Source organism: Coregonus clupeaformis, chromosome 15 (genome assembly GCF_020615455.1).
Source record: "Coregonus clupeaformis isolate EN_2021a chromosome 15, ASM2061545v1, whole genome shotgun sequence".
In the NCBI taxonomy this organism is placed as follows: domain Eukaryota; kingdom Metazoa; phylum Chordata; class Actinopteri; order Salmoniformes; family Salmonidae; genus Coregonus; species Coregonus clupeaformis.
In genome coordinates, this window is record NC_059206.1 from 53,508,855 (window position 1) to 53,530,891 (window position 22,037).

At 43.9% G+C, this 22,037-nt stretch overlaps 1 protein-coding gene across 2 annotated transcripts in view; it reads left to right on the forward strand.

The window, feature by feature from the left end:
* LOC121582723 (dymeclin-like) overlaps window positions 1-22,037 on the forward strand; it is a 162,336-nt gene that overhangs the window by 73,649 nt on the left and 66,650 nt on the right. For both annotated transcript variants that reach the window (XM_041898774.2, XM_041898773.2), the window contains exons 11-13: window positions 9,818-9,943; window positions 17,697-17,810; window positions 17,945-18,039. In XM_041898774.2, coding sequence (XP_041754708.1) covers window positions 9,818-9,943; window positions 17,697-17,810; window positions 17,945-18,039 — 335 coding nt within the window. The remainder of the gene's footprint in view (window positions 1-9,817; window positions 9,944-17,696; window positions 17,811-17,944; window positions 18,040-22,037) is intronic.

Here is a 22,037-nt window from a genome sequence, read left to right on the forward strand (position 1 = left end):
ATATTTCATCATCATTCTTTATCAGACACCGTTTCTATGGTCCCATGTACCACCTTTTCAGACTATTTACAGTATTGACAGTGCTGCACTGTATGGATGAAGGCCCTTGTAATTGCTTGTCCAATTCTGCCAACTCGTTACTGATGATTGAGTTCACATTGTGGAACGAGTATATAAAGAATTGATTGGGATCCACTTGCAACAACATAGCGATACGTACTGTAACATGGAGCCGGCAGGTGATCCAGGTCACAATATAGGTCAAGCAGTGGTGGGAGGAAGACGAGGAAGACATGTTGGTCAAAGGAATGGCAGGGGACAAGCACCCCTTCTGAGAGGTTGTCGTGGGCCTTGTTTGAGAGGTGTGGGGGAACGTGGTAGAGGACAAGACCACGGACCAAGACAGTGGCAGCAACAGCAAAGAGTCCAATGAAATCCGAGCAATAGTTGTAGACCATGTCATAAATCATGGTATGACAATGACTGAGGCGGCTACAATGATACAACCAAACCTCAGAAGGTCAACCGTGGCCTCAATAATCTGACAAAATTCTGACTGACCAATTAAATTATTTTCGCCTTACAGAAATTCGCCAGCATATCTTGGACAATGAAGACATGTTAACAATGTGGAATCCATAAGTTTGCCGACTATTGCACGCATGCTGAAAGGGCACCAGGTGTCTTTAAAACAACTATACTGTGTGCCTTTTGAAAGAAATGCAGACAGAGTGAAGCAAATGAGGACTGAGTATGTTCAGGTATGTTCAGTTTCAAGATGGCTGTTGTAATAAAATTCCCTAATAATTCTACATTGTACAGTAATCGGTAAATCTCTTTCCAAAATGTATTTTTAGAGGGTGATGTAGCTGGATGCTGATGACAACCATCACAAATTCATATATTTGGATGAGGCAGGCTTTAACCTGGCCAAGACAAGGAGGAGAGGTCGGAATTTCATTGGCCAGCGGGCAACCATCCAAGTACCTGGACAACGTGGGGCCATCATTACCATGTGTGCGGCTATATCAGAAGATGGTGTGGTGGGACGCAGACCTCGTATTGGATCATATAATGCAGCTCTCCTTGTAACCTTCCTTGATGAGCTCGATCAGGTCTGTAGAGCTGATTGCGTGACCTATGTCATTGTGTGGGATAATGTCAGGTTCCACCAAGCTCATATGGTGCAAGCATGGTTTCAGGCCCATGCACAATTTACCACCCTGTATTTACCCCCATACTCTCCTTTCCTTAACCCGATTGAGGAATTTTTCTCCACATGGAGATGGAAGGTTTATGATAGGGCGCCCTCATGAACAAGTCACTCTTCTCCAGGCCTGGATTCGCCATGCCCAAAGGTTTTTTCCAAGATGTTTGGCTAATGAAAACATCCATTGTGATGTAGATGAGAACCAGTGGCCAAATCCACAAGATCAAGTTGATGAAAATGTAGAAGTACAGTAATCACTCCTATGTTTTGCTTTTTACAGTACAAGCAAGCAAGTTGAGGAACACCTCATTTGATGTTTTACAGTACTGTATTGTTTATCACCAATATATTTCAGATTTTGTTCAATGATTCCACTGTGTCTGTAGTATTCTCTCTACTACTGCAGTACTTTTACAGGGATGTATTTACATGTAGTACCATAATGAAACATGTATCACCTATTTTGTACTACAATATTTAATGATTGTACGAACAATGACACAGTGAAACTATCGGTTGTGTGTGGGTGATCTAAATTAACGTTTCATTGGTATTTCACAATAAATTTGTTTTTTGAACCAATGATTATGCAAGTGCAAGATTTCTTTAAAGATATGAATGCACAATGCAATGTTTTGAACATTGGACAGCCTGTGTTACAAGTGATGACCGTTTTGAGTTTTGAAAAATGACGTCAAGGTTCTGAAATTAGTGCCAAAGTGATTGTAAAAAACTGTATGAGCCATGTCTTACCTTGCTTCAAAGTAGCCTAGGCAGAAAGACTTATAAAGTATTCCTCATATTCCATTGAAACCAGCATTTCTCTCCTGTTCTATTGGTTTTCATATCAACTTTATTTTGTTATCCAGAATCCAAAGGCACAGTCCTAGTCATATTATCAATCAATCAAATTTTATTTATAAAGCCCTTTTTACATCAGCAGATGTCACAAAGTGCTATACAGAAACCCAAACTAAAACCACAAACAGCAAGCAATGCAGATGTAGAAGGCAAGGAAAACCTAGAAAGGCAGAAACCTAGGAAGAAACTTAGAGAGGAACCAGGCTCTGAGGGGTGGCCAGTCCCCTTCTGATTTTTCTCCAAGATGTTCAAACGTTCATAGATGACCAGCAGGGTCAAATAATAATCACAGTGGTTGTAGAGGTTGCAACAGGTCAGTACATCAGGAGTAAATGTCACTTGGCTTTTTAGAGGATGAAATAGCAGGTGCGGTAGAGCGAGAGAGAGTTGAAAACAGCAGGTCTGGGACAAGGTAGCACGTCCGGTGAACAGGTCAGGGTTCCATAGCCGCAGGCAGAAGAGTGGAAACTGGAGCAGCAGCACGACCAGGTGGACTGGGGACAGCAGGGAGTCATCAGGCCAGGTAGTCCTGAGGCTTGGTCCTAGGGCTCAGGTCCTCCGGGATGGGAGAGTGAGATAATTAGAGGGAGCATTCACACAGGACACCAGATTAGACAGGATAATAACACCAGATATAACAGACTGACCCTAGCCCCCCGGCACATAGACCATTGCAGCATAGATACTGGAGGCTGGGGGGGGGGTCTGGAGACACTGTGGCCCCGTCCGACGATACCCCCGGTCAGGGCCAACCAGGCAGGATATAACCCCACCCACTTTGCCCAAGGACAGCCCCCACACCACCAGAGGGATATCAACAGACCACCAACCTACTACCCTGAGACAAGGCTGAGTATAGCCCACGAAGATCTCCTCAACTGCACGAGCCCGAGGGGGCGACAAACCGGACAGGAAGATCACATCAGTGACTCAACCCACTCAAATGATGCAGGGTCGGCATGGAAAGCACCAGTAAGCCAGTGACTCAGCCCCCGTAATAGGGTCAGAGGCAGAGAATCCCAATGGAGAAACAGGAACCGGCCAGGCAGAGACAGCAAGGGCGGTTTGTCGCTCCAGTGCCTTTCCGTTCACCTTGGCACCCCTGGGCCAGACTACACTCAATCATAGGACCTACAGAAGAGATGAGTCTTCAGTAAAGACTTAAAGGTTGAGACAGAGTCTGCGTCTCTCACATGGAAAGGCAGACCATTCCATAAAAATGGAGCTCTATAGGAGAAACCCCTGCCGCCAGCTGTTTGCTTAGAAATTCTAGGGACAATAAGGAGCCCTGCTACTTGTGACCGTAGCATACGTGTAGGTATGTACGGCAGGACCAAATCGGAGAGATAGGTAGGAGCAAGCCCATGTAATGCTTTGTAGGTTAGTAGTAAAACCTTCATCAGCCTTAGCCTTAACAGGAAGCCAGTGTAGAGAGGCTAGCACTGGTGTAATATGATCACATATTTAGGTTCTAGTCAAGATTCTAGCAGCCGTGTTTAGCACTAACTGAAGTTTATTTAGAGCTTTATCCGGGTAGCTGGAGAGTAGAGCATTGCAGTAGTCTATTGCAGGTCCTTCACAGTTTTTTTGAGACTACAACCATCAAGATTAATTGTCAGATCCAACAGAAGATCTCTTTGTTTCTTGGGATCTAGAACTAGCATCTCTGTTTTGTCCAAGTTTAAAAGTAAAAAAATTGCCGCCATCCACTTCCTTATGTCTGAAACACATGCTTCCAGGGAAGGCAATTTGCACCATGTTTCATCGAAATGTAGAGCTGTGTGTCGTCCGTATAGCAATGAAAGTTAACATTGTGTTTCCGAATGACATCACCAAGAGGTAAAATATATAGTGAAAACAATAGTGGTCCTAAAACGGAACCTTGAGGAACACCGAAAACATACAATTGATTTGTCAGAGTACAAATCATCCACAGAGACGAACTAATATCTTTCCGACAGATAAGATCTAAACCAGGAAAGAACTTGTCCGGGTAGACCAATTAAGGTTTCCAATCTCTCCAAAAGAATGTGGTGATCGATGGTGTCAAAAGCAGCACTAAGGTCTAGGAGCACGAGGACAGATGCAGAGCTTTGGTCTGATGCCATTAAAAGGTAATTTACCACCTTCACGAGTGCGGTTTCAGTGCTATGATGGGGTCTAAAACCAGACTGAAGCGTTTCGTATACATTTTTTTTATTCTTCAGGAAAGCAATGAGTTGCTGCACAACAGCTTTTTCTAAAAAAAATTAGAGGAATGGGAGATTCGATATAGGCCGATTTTTTTTAAAATATTTTTTTTATTTTATTTTTTTCATTTTCTGGGTCAAGGTTTGGCTTTTTCAAGAGAGGCTTTATTACTGCCACTTTTAGTGAGTTTGGTACACATCCAGTGGATAGGGAGCCATTTATTATGTTCAACATAGGAGGGCCAAGCACAGGAAGTAGCTCTTTCAGTAGGTTATTTGGAATAGGGTCCTGTATGCAGCTTGAAGGTTTAGAGGCCATGACTATTTTCATGAACGTGTCAAGAGATATAGGATTAAAAAACTTGAGTGTCTCCATTGATCCTCGGTCCTGGCAGTTTTGTGCAGACTCAGGACAGCTGAGCTTTGGAGAAATACACATTTTCAAAGAGAAGTCCGTAATTTGCTTTCTAATGATCATGATCTTTTCTCACTGCTGAAGTGAAAGGCATCCTCTCTTGGGGAATGCTGCTTTTTAGTTAGCTTTGTGACAGTATCAAACATACATTTTGGATTGTTCTTATTCTCCTCAATTAGGTTGGAAAAATAGGATGATCGAGCAGCAGTGAGGGCTCTTCGATATTGCACTGTACTTTCTTTCCAAGCTAGTTGGAAGACTTATAGTTTGGTGGAGCGCCATTTCCGTTCCAATTTTCTGGAGGCTTGCTTCAGGGCTCGGGTATTTTCTGTATACCAGGGAGCTAGTTTCTTGTGACAAATGTTTTTTGGTTTTAGGTGTGCGACTGCATCTAGGGTATTACGCAAGGTTCAATTTAGATCCTCAGGTCATTAACTGATTTTTGTACTCCGACGTCCTTGAGTCGGTGGAGGGAGTCTGGAAGGGCCTCTAGGAATCTTTGGGTTGTCCGAGAATTTATAGCACAGCTTTTGATGGTCCTTGGTTGGTCTGAGCAGATTATTTGTTGCGATTGCAAACGTAATAAGATGGTGGTCCGATAGTCCAGGGTTATGAGGAAAAACATTTAGATCCACAATATTTATTCCACGGGACAAAACTAGATCCTGGGTATGACTGTGGCAATGAGTAGGTTTGGAGACATGTTGGACAAAACCCACTGAGTCGATGATGGCTCCGAAAGCCTTTTGGAGTGGGTCTGTGGACTTTTCCATGTGAATATTAAAGTCACCACAAATTAGAATATTATCTGCCATGACTGCAAGGTCCGATAGGAATTCAAAGAACTCAGTGAGGAACTCTGTATACGGCACAGGAGGCCTGTAAACAGTAGCTATACAAAGTGATTGAGTAGGCTGCATAGATTTCATGACTAGAAGCTCAAAAGTCCGTCATTTTTGGGGGGTAAATTGACATTTGCTATAGTAAATGTTAGCCACACCTCCGCCTTTGCGGGCTGTGCGGGCGATATGTTCACTAGTGTAACCAGGAGGAGAGGCCTCATTTAACACAGTAAATTCATCAGGTTTAAGCCATGTTTCAGTCAGGCCAATCACATCAAGATTATGATCAGTGATTAGTTCATTGACCATAACTGCCTTGGAAGTGAGGGATCTAACTTTAAGTAGCCCTATTTGGGATGTGAGATATCACAATCTCTTTCAATAATGACAGGAATGGAGGAGGTCTTTTTTCCAGTGAGATTGCTAAGGCAAACACCGCCATGTTTAGTTTTGCTCAACCTAGATCGAGGCACAGACACGGTCTCACTGGGGATAGCTGAGCTGACTACACTGACTGTGCTAGTGGCAGACTCCACTAAGCTGGCATGCTGGCTAAAAGCCTGCTGCCTGGCCTGCACCCTATCTCATTGTGGAGCTAGAGGAGTTAGAGCCCTGTCTATGTTGGTAGATAAGATGAGAGCACCCCTCCAGCTAGGATGGAGTCTGTCACTCCTCAGCAGGCCAGGCTTGGTCCTGTTTGTGGGTGAGTCCCAGAAAGAGGGCCAATTATCTACAAACTGCTGTAGAGCTCATCAATTACTCGATGCCAACACATCTTTCTTGCTAATTTACATGCTGAAGCTATGTTGCTATGACTGTTTCATCCTAACATCATCCCTATACTCTCTACACTCGCCAGTTTTAGCTTTAGCCAGCACCATCTTCAGATTAGCCTTTACGACGGTAGCCCTGCCCCCTGGTAAACAAGATGATTATTTTTAAGTCTAATATTGCGGGTAATGGAGTTTTGACTAGGGTTTTCAATTTGTCAGAGCTAATGGTGGGAGGCTTCGGTGGCTCAGACCCCGTAACGGGTGGAGGAGAGACCTGAGAAGGCTTGGCCTCTGACTCCGACTCGTTGCTTAATGGGGAGAACCGGTTGAAAGTTTCTGTCGGCTGAATGAGCGAGACCAGTTGAGCATGCCGACAGCATTTCTTTCCAGAAGCCTTGAGAAAATCGTCCGGCTGCGGGGACTGTGCGAGGGGATTTATACTACTATCTGTACTTACTGGTGGCGCAGACACTGTTTCATCCTTTCCTAACCATTGCGTCTTAAGCTTTGCTTGCAGCACGGCTATCCTCACCATAAGGCGATAGTTATCCTGTATATTATGAGTACAGCGACTGCAATTAGATGGCATAGTGTTAATGTTACTACTTAGCTTCGGCTGGTAGAGGTCCTGTAGAACCATGTCCAGATAAAGCGTCTGGGGTGAAAAATTATTAGAAAATGGAAGAAGTTCAAGATGACGGTCAATTACCCTCGGTCTGGGGCTCCATGCAAGATCTCACCTCGTGGGGCATCAATGATCATGAGGAAGGTGAGGGATCAGCCCAGAACTACACGGCAGAACCTGGTCAATGACCTGAAGAGAGCTGGGACCACAGTCTCAAAGAAAACCATTAGTAACACACTACGCCGTCATGGATTAAAATCCTGCAGCGCACGCAAGGTCCCCCTGCTCAAGCCAGCCCATGTCCAGGCCCGTCTGAAGTTTGCCAATGACCATCTGGATGATCCAGAGGAGGAATGGGAGAAGGTCATGTGGTCTGATGAGACAAAAATAGAGCTTTTTGGTCTAAACTCCACTCGCCGTGTTTGGAGGAAGAAGAAGGATGAGTACAACCCCAAGAACACCATCCCAACCGTGAAGCATGGATGTGGAAACATCATTCTTTGGGGATGCTTTTCTGCAAAGGGGACAGGACGACTGCACCGTATTGAGGGGAGGATGGATGGGGCCATGTATCGCGAGATCTTGGCCAACAACCTCCTTCCCTCAGTAAGAGCATTGAAGATGGGTCGTGGCTGGGTCTTCCAGCATGACAACGACCCGAAACACACAGCCAGGGCAACTAAGGAGTGGCTCCGTAAGAAGCATCTCAAGGTCCTGGAGTGGCCTAGCCAGTCTCCAGACCTGAACCCAATAGAAAATCTTTGGAGGGAGCTGAAAGTCCGTATTGCCCAGCGACAGCCCCGAAACCTGAAGGATCTGGAGAAGGTCTGTATGGTAGGAGTGGGCCAAAATCCCTGCTGCAGTGTGTGCAAACCTGGTCAAGACCTACAGGAAACGTATGATCTCTGTAATTGCAAACAAAGGTTTCTGTACCAAATATTAAGTTCTGCTTTTCTGATGTATCAAATACTTATGTCATGCAATAAAATGCAAATTAATTACTTTAAAATCATACAATGTGACTTTCTGGATTTTTGTTTTAGATTCCGTCTCTCACAGATGAAGTGTACCTATGATAAAAATTACAGACCTCTACATGCTTTGTAAGTATGAAAACCTGCAAAATCAGCAGTGTATCAAATACTTGTTCTCCCCACTGTATATATATGTATATATATATGTGTGTGTATATATATATATGTATATATGTATGTATATATATATATATATATATGTATATATGTATGTGTGTGTGTATATATATATATATAAAAACATGGGGGATTGGAAGTGATGCAGACAATTACATTGATGGAAGTTACAATCTATCTGCAATATTAAGCTGATCTACCCCCAGAAAAAAATACGTTGGTATAAAAAAGTAAAAACCGTCAAGTTTGGCATATAGCCAATCAGCAACAAACAGCGTAGCACGGAGACAAGTGACCTGCTCAAAACGGAAGTTTAGCAATCCATTTTAGTTGTTGCATCTTTAGAAGTTTATAATGGAGAATATTCATCTCAGAATTTTCGCTCACATCAGGTGCGCTGTTTTGAATGGTGTTTTCCTGCAAATTGCATTTTGGCAAATGTCGGAAAATGACATTTTTATTGGCTGTTTCATTACAGGAGTTGCATGTTCTGTTAAGATTAATTACCATAATATAAATGTGATTTATTTCATTCTGAGCACCGTGGGTGGACGCCCTAATGGGTTACGCACCCAAAACATATGGGTCCGGTACATTTCTGGAATGGACGGTAAATTTAACATCTTCCTGGTCATGTTGTCCGGCACCACATTTTCCTAACGGAAACTCTGAAATGTACTCTGGGTAATCTGAGTCATCCTCTTTGTTCCCTGCTGACATAGTGGGGCGCAGTAGACAGCTGGTCCTCTGGGGTGCGCTGTGACGTCACCTCTAAGCAGGTTTTAAGTGTATTAGGGAGTTAGGGAGCGCCACAGACCATTGCTCTGCAGAACCCACCTGTGACAGAGGATCACTCCCACACACACAGTGGAACCATGCTTGATCAAACACACACACATCGCTTCCCAAAGCACCCCACTGTGGAACAATGCTGGAGGCCTAAACACACACACACACACACACACACACACACTTTCTCTCAGTGCTGTCTGGGATGCAGTGTGTTGGGATGTCGGATGCGTGTCAGAGCTTGCTCAGTGCACTCTGCCTGCTTATTCTGCAACACTGTCGGTCTGCACAGCAGGAATGCAGGATTTCACAACAGAAGTTGACACAATGGCAGTTGAACCATGGCAGTTAAACCATCAATACAGAAACACCATGCAGCCACATACCCTGGAGAAACACCATGCAGCCACATACCCTGGAGAAACACCATGCAGCCACATACCCTGGAGAAACACCATGCAGACACATACCCTGGAGAAACACCATGCAGACACATACCCTGGAGAAACACCATGCAGACACATACCCTGGAGAAACACCATGCAGACACATACCCTGGAGAAACACCATGCAGACACATACCCTGGAGAAACACCATGCAGACACATACCCTGGAGAAACACTAGTGCAGACACATACCCTGGGAAACACCATGCAGACACATACCCTGGAGAAACACCATGCAGACACATACCCTGGAGAAACACCATGCAGCCACATACCCTGGAGAAACACCATGCAGACACATACCCTGGAGAAACACTATGCAGACACATACCCTGGAGAAACACCATGCAGACACATACCCTGGAGAAACACCATGCAGACACACACACAGTAGGCCAGGACATCCTGGAAAACAGTGTAATGTGTTACTGACTGGACTATCCCGGCTAAATATATAAAATAAAATACGAATATGTTCGTTCTCTAATTACTTTACCCCTTCCCCTCCTCCTTAGGTGATGCCCATCCTCGAGATCCTGTATCATGTGGAAGACAGGAACTCTCATCACGTCTACATGGCCCTCATCATCCTCCTCATCCTCACTGAGGATGATACCTTCAACAGATCCATACATGAAGTGGTGAGTAGTATCCCGGATTGATTAAGCGCTGAAAATATACTCCAGTGTCACACACAAATGATGCACATCTGTAATTGGTGTGACAGAAGAGACACAGCCCTGCAAACAACATTTATTCCCTTTCAGCACATTCTGATTATAGACGTCTGAGACATTTCTCTGTATGAAGTACGATTTCTCAAACGTCATTTCAGATAAGAACACTACATTCTATGATAGGCACTGTCTATAATTTAGAAATGCTCCCCAAGTCCCCATCTCCCTCTGTCTATTTCAGTCTTCATTATTTCTTTCTTCTGAGCTTGTCAATGAATTCACCGTGTATTTGAACAGAGAGCCTTTAAACCACTTAGGATACGATGCTTGACGCCATTCCACTCTTCCATTACATTCCAGTTGTGTGAATCATTTTTGACATTTTAAAATCGTTCCCCTATCTCTATATTTCTCCGTACATGCGGAGCCTATCGAGTTTCAGTCTCCTGGCTGTGGGCTGCATATGAATGTGTCTCTGTCTCTGGCACTATATAGGGAATATTGTGTTATTTGGGACGTACCCCCTCTCTCTCAGCAGGAAATCCTAAAGCCTAGGCTGTGGCTGCCAGCAGACCTCTCTCTGAGTCTCGATATGTTTTGGATGAACATCCATTTGACATTGGTCTCTTTGCTGTTGACATGTAATTTCCAGCAGCACTAGGTTCAATGTAAACCAACCACGGTCAGGCCAGCTCTCAATATTCAGACGGGCGCTTTTCATCATGGAAATATCTATGCGGAAGTGCCTTAGTGCCGTTGTGGTGTTTTGGGGCTGTGTGTTGAGCCTGGGATTAGACTGCCATGTTGGTCCATGTTTTGTCCATCAGTTGCTGTTCGTTGTCACCCAGTGCCTAAGGTGCTGTGTCACTGTGACTCCATTTAGTGTATGCAGAGCCAGGTAGATTGACTCAGATCATGTATTATACACATCACAGCTAGGCTTCTACAACCTCTGTTGTATTTGATAGTGCAGACCTGAGCCATTGATAGAGACTCTAAAAATGACTGGTGCAGCCTAGTCAATTTCACCAATTATCTCTTTGAAGTCTAAATCTGTGAAAGTCTTTAAATTAGGGCGTTATTCTATTTCTGCATGTTAGTGAATAAGAAGGCGCAATCTCAAATTCATTATTTAATGTGTATTTGTGTGTGTGTGGATTGCTTTTTCAGAATCCATATCCTTCCCCAACATTAAGTAATGCCAAACCTTATGACATCCTGTCCTGCCAACCGTTACCAAGCCTTACTTTACTTCTGACATGAAGGGCTGTTACCATGGGTGCTAAGCACCCTGGAAACACAAGGTTGACAACAAGATGTGATAGGCCTACTGTAGGAATGGGAAAAGAATCGAGCCGTCAAGTTGCATGAAACACTTACAGTAAATGTCTTGTTTAGGAGAGAGAGGGAAAGAAGGTATTTGTGTTTTACAGAGAAAAAAGTTATTTGTGATGAAAACGATGATAGCTGGCACTGCTGGCGGTGTTACAACTTTTCCTCTTAATTTGTACAGTACCAGTGTTTCCCCTGTATTCATTTAGAAGTATTTTATTTGAGAACTAGAAATCACCTAAATAAAAGCTAAAACAATGAATTTAGGAGTACTTTTGGCATGTCTGGCTTACCGACCGGGCACGCAGGGCACATGCCCAGGGTCCCCGATTGAGGTCCCCATTGATTTTGTTATGTTTGCGCGTAAGAACACAGAATTAACATTTTCTCTCCGCTCCATGGAAAACATTTATAGAATTGCAGGAAAGTAGTCCCTTTTTGATCCAGTTAAAAACCTTGCTTATTGCTAATAGCACACCTGCCTGATAATATGGAATGGTCCCATATATAGGCTATGATAAAAAGTTGGCCCTAAAATATTTTTGGGGCAATATGTTATTGGGCTCATTTCAATCAATCAATCAATTTTATTTTATATAGCCCTTCGTACATCAGCTAATATCTCGAAGTGCTGTACAGAAACCCAGCCTAAAACCCCAAACAGCTAGTAATGCAGGTGTAGAAGCACGGTGGCTAGGAAAAACTCCCTAGAAAGGCCAAAACCTAGGAAGAAACCTAGAGAGGAACCAGGCTATGAGGGGTGGCCAGTCCTCTTCTGGCTGTGCCGGGTGGAGATTATAACAGAACCATGCCAAGATGTTCAAAAATGTTCATAAGTGACAAGCATGGTCAAATAATAATCAGGAATAAATCTCAGTTGGCTTTTCATAGCCGATCATTAAGAGTTGAAAACAGCAGGTCTGGGACAGGTAGGGGTTCCATAACCGCAGGCAGAACAGTTGAAACTGGAATAGCAGCAAGGCCAGGCGGACTGGGGACAGCAAGGTGTCAGCATGCCCGGTAGTCCTGACGTATGGTCCTAGGGCTCAGGTTCTCAGAGAGAAAGAGAGAACGAGAGAATTAGAGAGAGCATACTTAAATTCACACAGGACACTGGATAAGACAGGAGAAGTACTCCAGGTATAACCAACTAACCCCAGCCCCCCGACACATAAACTACTGCAGCATAAATGCTGGAGGCTGAGACAGGAGCGGTCCGGAGACACTGTGGCCCCATCCGAAGAAACCCCAGGACAGGGCCAAACAGGAAGGATATAACCCCACCCACTCTGCCAAAGCACAGCCCCCGCACCACTAGAGGGATATCCTCAACCACCAACTTACAATCCTGAGACAAGGCCGAGTATAGCCCACAGAGGTCTCCACCACAGCACAAACCAAGGGGGGCGCCAACCCAGACAGGAAGATCACGTCAGTAACTCAACCCACTCAAGTGACGCACCCCTCCTAGGGACGGCATGAAAGAGCACCAGCAAGCCAGTGACTCAGCCCCTGTAACAGGGTTAGAGGCAGAGAACCCCAGTGGAGAGAGGGGAACCGGCCTGGCAGAGACAGCAAGGGCTGTTCGTTGCTCCAGAGCCTTTCCATTCACCTTCACACTCCTGGGCCAGACTACACTCAATCATATGACCTACTGAAGAGATAAGTCTTCAGTAAAGACTTAAAGGTTGAGACCGAGTCTGCGTCTCTCACATGGGTAGGCAGACTGTTCCATAAAAATGGAGATCTATAGGAGAAAGCCCTGCCTCCCGCTGTTTGCTTAGAAATTCTAGGGACAATTAGGAGGCCTGCGTCTTGTGACCGTAGCGTACGTATTGGTATGTACGGCAGGACCAACTCGGAAAGATAGGTAGGAGCAAGCCCATGTAACGCTTTATAGGTTAACAGTAAAACCTTGAAATCAGCCCTTGCCTTAACAGGAAGCCAGTGTAGGGAAGCTAGCACTGGAGTAATATGATCAAATTTCTTGGTTCTAGTCAGGATTCTAGCAGCCGTATTTAGCACTAACTGAAGTTTATTTAGTGCTTTATCCGGGTAGCCGGAAAGTAGAGCATTGCAGTAGTCTAACCTAGAAGTAACAAATGCATGGATTAATTTTTCTGCATCATTTTTGGACAGAAAATTTCTGATTTTTGCAATGTTACGTAGATGGAAAAAAGCTGTCCTTGAAACAGTCTTGATATGTTCGTCAAAAGAGAGATCAGGGTCAAGAGTAACGCCGAGGTCCTTCACAGTTTTATTTGAGACGACTTTACAACCATCAAGATGAATTGTCAGATTTAACAGAAGATCTCTTTGTTTCTTGGGACCTAGAACAAGCATCTCTGTTTTGTCCGAGTTTAAAAGTAGAAAGTTTTCAGCCATCCACTTCCTTATGTCTGAAACACAGGCTTCTAGCGAGGGCAATTTTGAGGCTTCACCATGTTTCATTGAAATGTACAGCTGTGTGTCATCCGCATAGCAGTGAAAGTTAACATTATGTTTTCGAATAACATCCCCAAGAGGTAAAATATATAGTGAAAACAATAGTGGTCCTAAAACGGAACCTTGAGGAACACCGAAATGTACAGTTGATTTGTCGGAGGACAGACCATTCACAGAGACAAACTGATATCTTTCCGACAGGTAAGATCTAAACCAGGCCAGAACTTGTCCGTGTAGACCAATTTGGGTTTCCAGTCTCTCCAAAAGAATGTGGTGATCGATGGTGTCAAAGGCAGTACTAAGGTCTAGTAGCACGAGGACAGATGCAGAGCCTCGGTCTGACGCCATTAAAAGGTCATTTACCACCTTCACAAGTGCAGTCTCAGTGCTATGATGGGGTCTAAAACCAGACTGAAGCATTTCGTATACATTGTTTGTCTTCAGAAAGGCAGTGAGTTGCTGCGCAACAGCTTTTTCTAAAATTTTTGAGAGGAATGGAAGATTCGATATAGGCCGATAGTTTTTTATATTTTCCGGGTCAAGGTTTGGCTTTTTCAAGAGAGGCTTTATCACTGCCACTTTTAGTGAGTTTGGTACACATCCGGTGGATAGAGAGCTGTTTATTATGTTCAACATAGGAGGGCCAAGCACAGGAAGCAGCTCCTTCAGCAGTTTAGTAGGAATAGGATCCAGTATGCAGCTTGAAGGTTTAGAGGCCATGATTATTTTCATCATTGTGTCAAGAGATATAGTACTAAAACACTTAAGTGTCTCTCCCGATCCCAGGCCCTCGCAGAGCTGTGCAGATCCAGGACAGCTAAGCCCTGGAGGAATACGCAGATTCAAAGAGGAGTCCGTAATTTGCTTTCTAATGGTCATGATCTTTTCCTCAAAGAAGTTCATGAATTTATTACTGCTGAAGTGAAAGCCATCCTCTCTTGGGGAATGCTGCTTTTTAGTTAGCTTTGCAACAGTATCAAAAATAAATTTTGGATTGTTCTTATTTTCCTCGATTAAGTTGGAAAAGTAGGATGATCGAGCAGCAGTGAGGGCTCTTCGGTACTGCACGGTACTGTCTTTCCAAGCTAGTCGGAAGACTTCCAGTTTGGTGTGGCGCCATTTCCGTTCCAATTTCCTGGAAGCTTGCTTCAAAGCTCGGGTATTTTCTGTATACCAGGGAGCTAGTTTCTTATGACAAATGTTTTTAGTTTTTAGGGGTGCAACTGCATCTAGGGTATTGCGCAAGGTTAAATTGAGTTCCTCAGTTAAGTGGTTAACTGATTTTTGTCCTCTGACGTCCTTGGGTAGGCAGAAGGAGTCTGGAAGGGCATCAAGGAATTTTTGTGTTGTCTGAGAATTTATAGCACGACTTTTGATGCTCCTTGGTTGGGGTCTGAGCAGATTATTTGTTGCGATTGCAAACGTAATAAAATGGTGGTCCGATAGTCCAGGATTTTGTGGAAAAACATTAAGATCTACAACATTTATTCCATGGGACAAAACTAGGTCCAGAGTATGACTGTGGCAGTGAGTAGGTCCAGAGACATGTTGGACAAAACCCACTGAGTCGATGATGGCTCCGAAAGACTTTTGGAGTGGGTCTGTGGACTTCTCCATGTGAATATTAAAATCACCAAAAATTAGAATATGATCTGCTATGACTACAAGGTCTGATAGGAATTCAGGAAACTCAGAGAGGAACGCTGTATATGGCCCAGGAGGCCTGTAAACAGTAGCTATAAAAAGTGATTGAGTAGGCTGCATAGATTTCATGACTAGAAGCTCAAAAGACGAAAACGCCTTTTTTGTAAATTGAAATTTGCTATCGTAAATGTTAGCAACACCTCCGCCTTTGCGGGATGCACGGGGAATATGGTCACTAGTGTAACCAGGAGGTGAGGCCTCATTTAACACAGTAAATTCATCAGGCTTAAGCCATGTTTCAGTCAGGCCAATCACATCAAGATTATGATCAGTGATTAGTTCATTGACTATGACTGCCTTTGAAGTGAGGGATCTAACATTAAGTAACCCTATTTTGAGATGTGAGGTATCACGATCTCTTTCAATAATGGCAGGAATGGAGGAGGTCTTTATCCTAATAAGATTGCTAAGGCGAACACCGCCATGTTTAGTTTTGCCCAACCTAGGTCGAGGCACAGACACAGTCTCAATGGGTATGGCTGAGCTGACTACACTGACTGTGCTATTGGCAGACTCCACTAAGCTGGCAGGTTGGCTAACAGCCTGCTGCCTGGCCCTGCACCCTATTTCACTGTGGGGCTAGAGGAGTTAGAGCCCTATCTATGTTGGTAGATAAGATGAGAGCACCCCTCCAGCTAGGATGGAGTCCGTCACTCCTCAGCAGGTCAGGCTTGGTCCTGTTTGTGGGTGAGTCCCAGAAAGAGGGCCAATTATCTACAAATTCTATCTTTTGGGAGGGGCAGAAAACAGTTTTCAACCAGCGATTGAGTGCTGAGACTCTGCTGTAGAGCTCGTCACTCCCCCTAACTGGGAGGGGGCCAGAGACAATTACTCGATGCCGACACATCTTTCTAGCTGATTTACACGCTGAAGCTATGTTGCACTTGGTGACCTGACTGTTTCATCCTAACATCGTTGGTGCCGACGTGGATAACAATATCTCTATACTCTCTACACTCGCCAGTTTTAGCTTTAGCCAGCACCATCTTTAGATTAGCCTTAACGTCGGTAGCCCTGCCCCCTGGTAAACAGTGTATGATCGCTGGGTGATTCGTTTTAAGTCTAATACTGCGGGTAATGGAGTCGCCAATGACTAGGGTTTTCAATTTGTCAGAGCTAATGGTGGGAGCCTTCGGCGTCTCAGACCCCGTAACGGGAGGAGTAGAGACAAGAGAAGACTCAGACTCAGACTCCGACTCGCTACATAATGGGGAAAACCGGTTGAAAGTTTCTGTCGGCTGAATGAGCGACACCGGTTGAGCATTCCAACAGTATTTCCCTCCAGAAGCCATGAGAAAGTTGTCCGGCTGCGGGGACTGTGCGGGGGGATTTATACTAACGTTACTATCTGTACTTACTGGTGGCACAGACGCTGTTTCTTCCTTTCCTACACTGAAATTACCCTTGCCTAACGATTGCGTCTGAAGCTGGGCTTGTAGCACAGCTATTCTCGCCGTAAGGCGATCGTTCTCCTGTATATTATGAGTACAGCGACTGCAATTAGAAGACATCATGTTAATGTTACTACTTAGCTTCGGCTGTTGAAGATGTTGACGAACCATGTCCAGATAAAGCGTCCGGAGTGAAAAAAGTTGAATGAGGGAAAAAAGTTGCGATGGAAAAACTAAAAATATAAACGGTAATTAAAAACAAAACAAAACAAAAAAAAACATAAAGTTGTCAGCTAGCAAAATAAAGTAAAGTTGGCAGCAAAACGCACAGCAACAAAACGCACAGCAACACGTCTGATGGATATACTGAGATCATGTGACAGGAACTGGAAAGCTCAATCTTGGGAGGATTATAGATAGATCGGAATCATTTGATTTTCATTCATTTTGGAGTATAATGTACTTTTAAAAAGTAAACCGAAATGACCTTCTCACAGTCCTTCTACAAAAAAATATCCCGGGGGCATGCTGCTGTGGACCCTGCCCCCCCTCCACGACCTTTGCCTCCACTGCTAAAAAATATTAAATGCTGAGTAGTTACTCACGCTCCTTCTTTCTCTCTCTCTCTCTCTCCCTCCCTCCCTCCCTCTCTTTCTCTCTCTCTCCCTCCCTCCCTCCCTCCCTTTCTCCCTCTCTCCCTCCCTCCCTCCCTCTCTTTCTCCCTCCCTCCCTCTCTTTCTCCCTCTCTCCCTCCCTCCCTCCCTCTCTTTCTCCCTCCCTCCCTCTCTTTCTCCCTCCCTCCCTCTCTTTCTCCCTCTCTCTCGCTTGAACTCCCTCTCTCCCAGGTATTAAAAAACATAACGTGGTATTCAGAGCGTTCATTAACAGAAATCTCCCTGGGGAGTCTGCTCATCCTGGTGGTCATACGCACCATCCAGTTCAACATGACACGGACCAGGGTGAGTACACACGCACACACACACCCAAACCCACATACACTTTGTTTACCCTCTCCTAGCTTTTTTTTCACACAAGATGGTCTCAATGGAATTCCAGTTAGGTCATTACATGTCTCTCATATCCTCTCTTCCAGGATAAGTACCTGCACACCAACTGCCTGGCTGCCCTGGCCAATATGTCTGCCCAGTTCCGCTGCCTACACCAGTATTCAGCCCAGCGCATCATCAGGTGAGGCTACAGCTACATCCTCCGTATAACTATTGCTGACTGTCAACACAGACACGGGTATGGCCAATGCATGTTAATGGGTATAGATACGATCTCAACTCGAACCTAAAGCCTACTGGTAGACTGCAAATTGTAGAGTTTTAGCAGGTCTGTGCAGCACCGTCTGGTGTAGATATTCCAGGGTTGTGTTTTGTGCTGAGAGTGGGAAAGACTCCACCCATCTTCTTAGCTTCTGATGTTGCAGGGTTCCCTCACCAAGGCAGTAGAGGAGGAGAAAATCAAAGGTTGGATTGAACGTCCTCATCAGAGAGGATTTAAATGAGTCGTTTGATTAACGGTAGCTAACGCACTTTTGTACGTCGCGCTGTTCCGTACATTTGACCTTATTTTAGCGCCCCAAAAACGTAGTACTTCCAGGTCAACTGTATTATGAATACCATTGTAAAGCAGAATTTCTCCCCTTTTCAGCAAAGTCAATGACGAGACCTTCATGCTGCCCGTCTCTGCATGATTGAAAAAAGCAATGGAGCTTCGCCGGGTCTTTTAAAAAAATGGCGGGTGGGGAAGCGAAAGCTACTGCGTCATAGTGAAATGGGGAGAAATGTCGTGTGGGGAACCGGCTTTTTTCACCCGATTTGTCCAACTTATCACCTCTAAAATGTAAATAGTTTAAATATAAAGAGTTTATATAATGTCTCATTTACATACCTATTTGAAGGTTTGTGTAGAATTTGAATTGGGTTTTTAGGGCGGCACTAAATTTATCTTCACAATTAAACTGTGGGTGTCACAGTTTTTGAGAGTCATGATGGCTCGCAGTGATTACGTGGAAATTTAACAATTGATTGAATTAACTATTGATGAACTCACAAGTAATTAACTTTACACTCACTATTACACTCACCATTGATCATTTCTTGTTTTTAATCTGCGAGAGAAGCGCTACACCTGGTGGAAAGAGGCTGTACGGCACAGAATGAGTTGAATAATGCGTGCCGTACGTTACGTTGTGACATGTCACACTTTAACATACAGCGTCAGCTCGGTCAGTTTTTTCAACTTTTCTCCAATACTATTGGTCCATTATCATGTCAATCAACGCTGGATCGAAACTTAGTTCCCATTAGTTTTCATTGCAGCATCGTTTGAGTGCCGTGGTTGCCCACATATGTACGGAACGGAGTTAGCTACCGTTACGCGTTTGTTTCTTCTTTGACTCATGGCCTACAGTACCTTCTGTACTGAAGTCTGCCACTGTTCAGTCACAAACATTACCATACAAAATGTTCTTCATGTTCTAAGGTCCACCACAGATTACCAACCCTTGCCACATCACCACACCAGCATGCAAGCATTAGCATGGATTGAATCACAACACATCATTTTAACATTTCCATAACCACTGTGTAAAATGACTAAGGTAGTCGATCGTTATATTGGCCGGTTATCACATTCCGATCCATTTCTTGCAGATTGACACACTGCTTCCAGATTGAAAACAGTGTTTTTAGATTGGTGGATTGGAAGTACAGCTGGGTTAAGTCATACACATTTCCCTTTGTGCCAGTGACCATGTGGGTTTGGTGCATTACGGAATTAAAGGAAAAGGTCAGCATTTAAGGGTAATAATTGTGCGTAATTATTCTGTTTTATAAATTATCCTGTAGGGTGGAGTGGTACTATTTTATATGGTGATTATTTTATGTATGATTTGAGTTGGTGATTTCATTTGGCTTCTCTGAATGCCTTGACGACTTGATACTCTACTAAGCACACAAACAAGACAAACACGTGTATAAGCAAACACACTCACTCACACGAACACTTACTCCACCCTGATTTTTATTTTAACCTTTCATTTAACTAGGCAAGTCAGTTAAGAACAAATTCGTATTTACAATGACGGCCTTCCCCTGGCCGAACCCTAACCCGGATGACGCTGGGCCAATTATGCGCCGCCCTATGGGACTCCCAATCACGGTTGTGATACAGCCTGGAATCTAACCAGGGTCTGTAGTGACACCCCTAGCACTGAGATGATGTGCCTTAGACCGCTGCGCCACTTGGGAGCCCCTGATGATGGAATAAAGTTGGTGGTCATAATAAGACGCATAGTTAGTGGGAAAGTGCTTGGAATTACATGCTTTGTGTTTATTTAGACTTTCTTTTACTATCTTTCTATTTTTTTAAATTATGAGTTATTTCACTGGATATACAGATCAAAATTATGTCAACGTCCTCCTCAACTGCATCCTTTGTAATGCTGTAGCCTAGGTCTATTGCTCATCGCGTGGCTCATCACATATTAGACCACTAGGCTTGCTGTCATAGATCTGTGGTTGGCTCTGAATAAAGACATCATCACGTCTTGTGGTTGTGTATTCTGGCTTTGAAGCAGTCAGTCAAGGAAGGTAATGGTAATGACTCCAAGCTGTTGAGAGGGAGGAGGATTCTCCTGACTCTGTGGTTAGAAGTTAACTATATGAATGAATGTGAAGGGCTTGCCCAGTGACTCACCCAGATAATTGTTCCGGATGAGCCCTGGTTAGGAACACACTCCGCTGGTCATACATACTAACACACACACACACACACACACACACATACTCCCTTTCAATGTTCACCCAGAACGACCACACAAGTGCATGGCCTCTCCTCTTCCTCTCATCAATTCATTCAGGATCATTTAATGCTGTTAGTGACCACGGGGAAATGGAAACAGAAATGCACACACACTCCATCATGTTTTATTATTACTAAGAGAGTAGCCTAGCTGACACAGTGTGTCTTTCTTCTCTGACTGGTTTGGGATGTGGTGGTGGAGGGGAAGGTAATGTAGTACATTCATGATTTTGCGCTGGGGGGAATTTCCTCCAGGAATTTCCAAATGTCAGATTTGCACATTTGCTCTCAAGGACTTAAAAAAATATATAATTGATGCTTAAAAGAGGGACATTTTTTGGTACATATATTGAGGCAGCAGAGGGTGAAAATGCTTTCTTTCCACTACATTAGTGAACCCCCCTCCACCCCTTCATTCATCTTTCCTCTCTTCCCTGAAGAGCAGTGACATGGATGTGTCAATAGCTACACTGATTTGACTGTGCATTAGTTGGTAAGAGGCTGTGGGTTCAACTCCCTGTAGGCATCACATACAGATTCACATACCAAGAAGGTATGGACTCACTGTACTGTAAGTCACTTTGGATAAAAGCATCTGCTAAGTGGCATATATTATTAGTGTTATATAGTACTTCACACACTGGTTTTCCTGCTAAACGCTGCATCTCAGCCCCATTGCAGATGCAACCACCTCTTGCCTCCTCTCCTCTACATCATCTCTCTACACATTTACAATTTAGTAATTTAGCAGACGCTTTTATCTAGAGCGACTTACAGGAGAAATTAGGGTTAAGTACCTTGCTCAAGGGCACATCGACAGATTAGTCACCTAGTCAGCTTGGGGATTCGAACTTGCTACCTTTTGGTTACTGGCCAAGGGCTCTTAACTGCTAGGCTACCTGCCGCCCTACATGTATCTAATTTTACAAACAAAGTAGAAAATACTACTGTATTGTATAAGAGCATGTGAAGTATATCTATAACTCCAAGCCTCAGGCAAGGCATTGGTTATACATTAACATTTTATTTTAATTTAGTCATTTAGCAGACGCTCTTATTCAGAGCAACTTACAGTAGTGAGTGTATAAGTATTTTGATGCTTTTTCACAACCTACACAGGACTGCTACATGAACAGTCAATGTCGTGAAGGAGAGCTATTCCAATGATTTTACTGCATGCTCAAGGCTAAAGTCATTGTTATCTTTTCTTGAACTGTCAAGTGGGACTAGTTTGCTTGAGTCAATCACAAAAACCAATCCATCATTACCTTTGGCTATTATCAGTTATTATTCTGGGATGTCTATTGAGCTGTAATGTTAAACAAACTGACAATCAATGATGGGTGTTCTTTCGCATCTTTTTGAACTCCATTGTC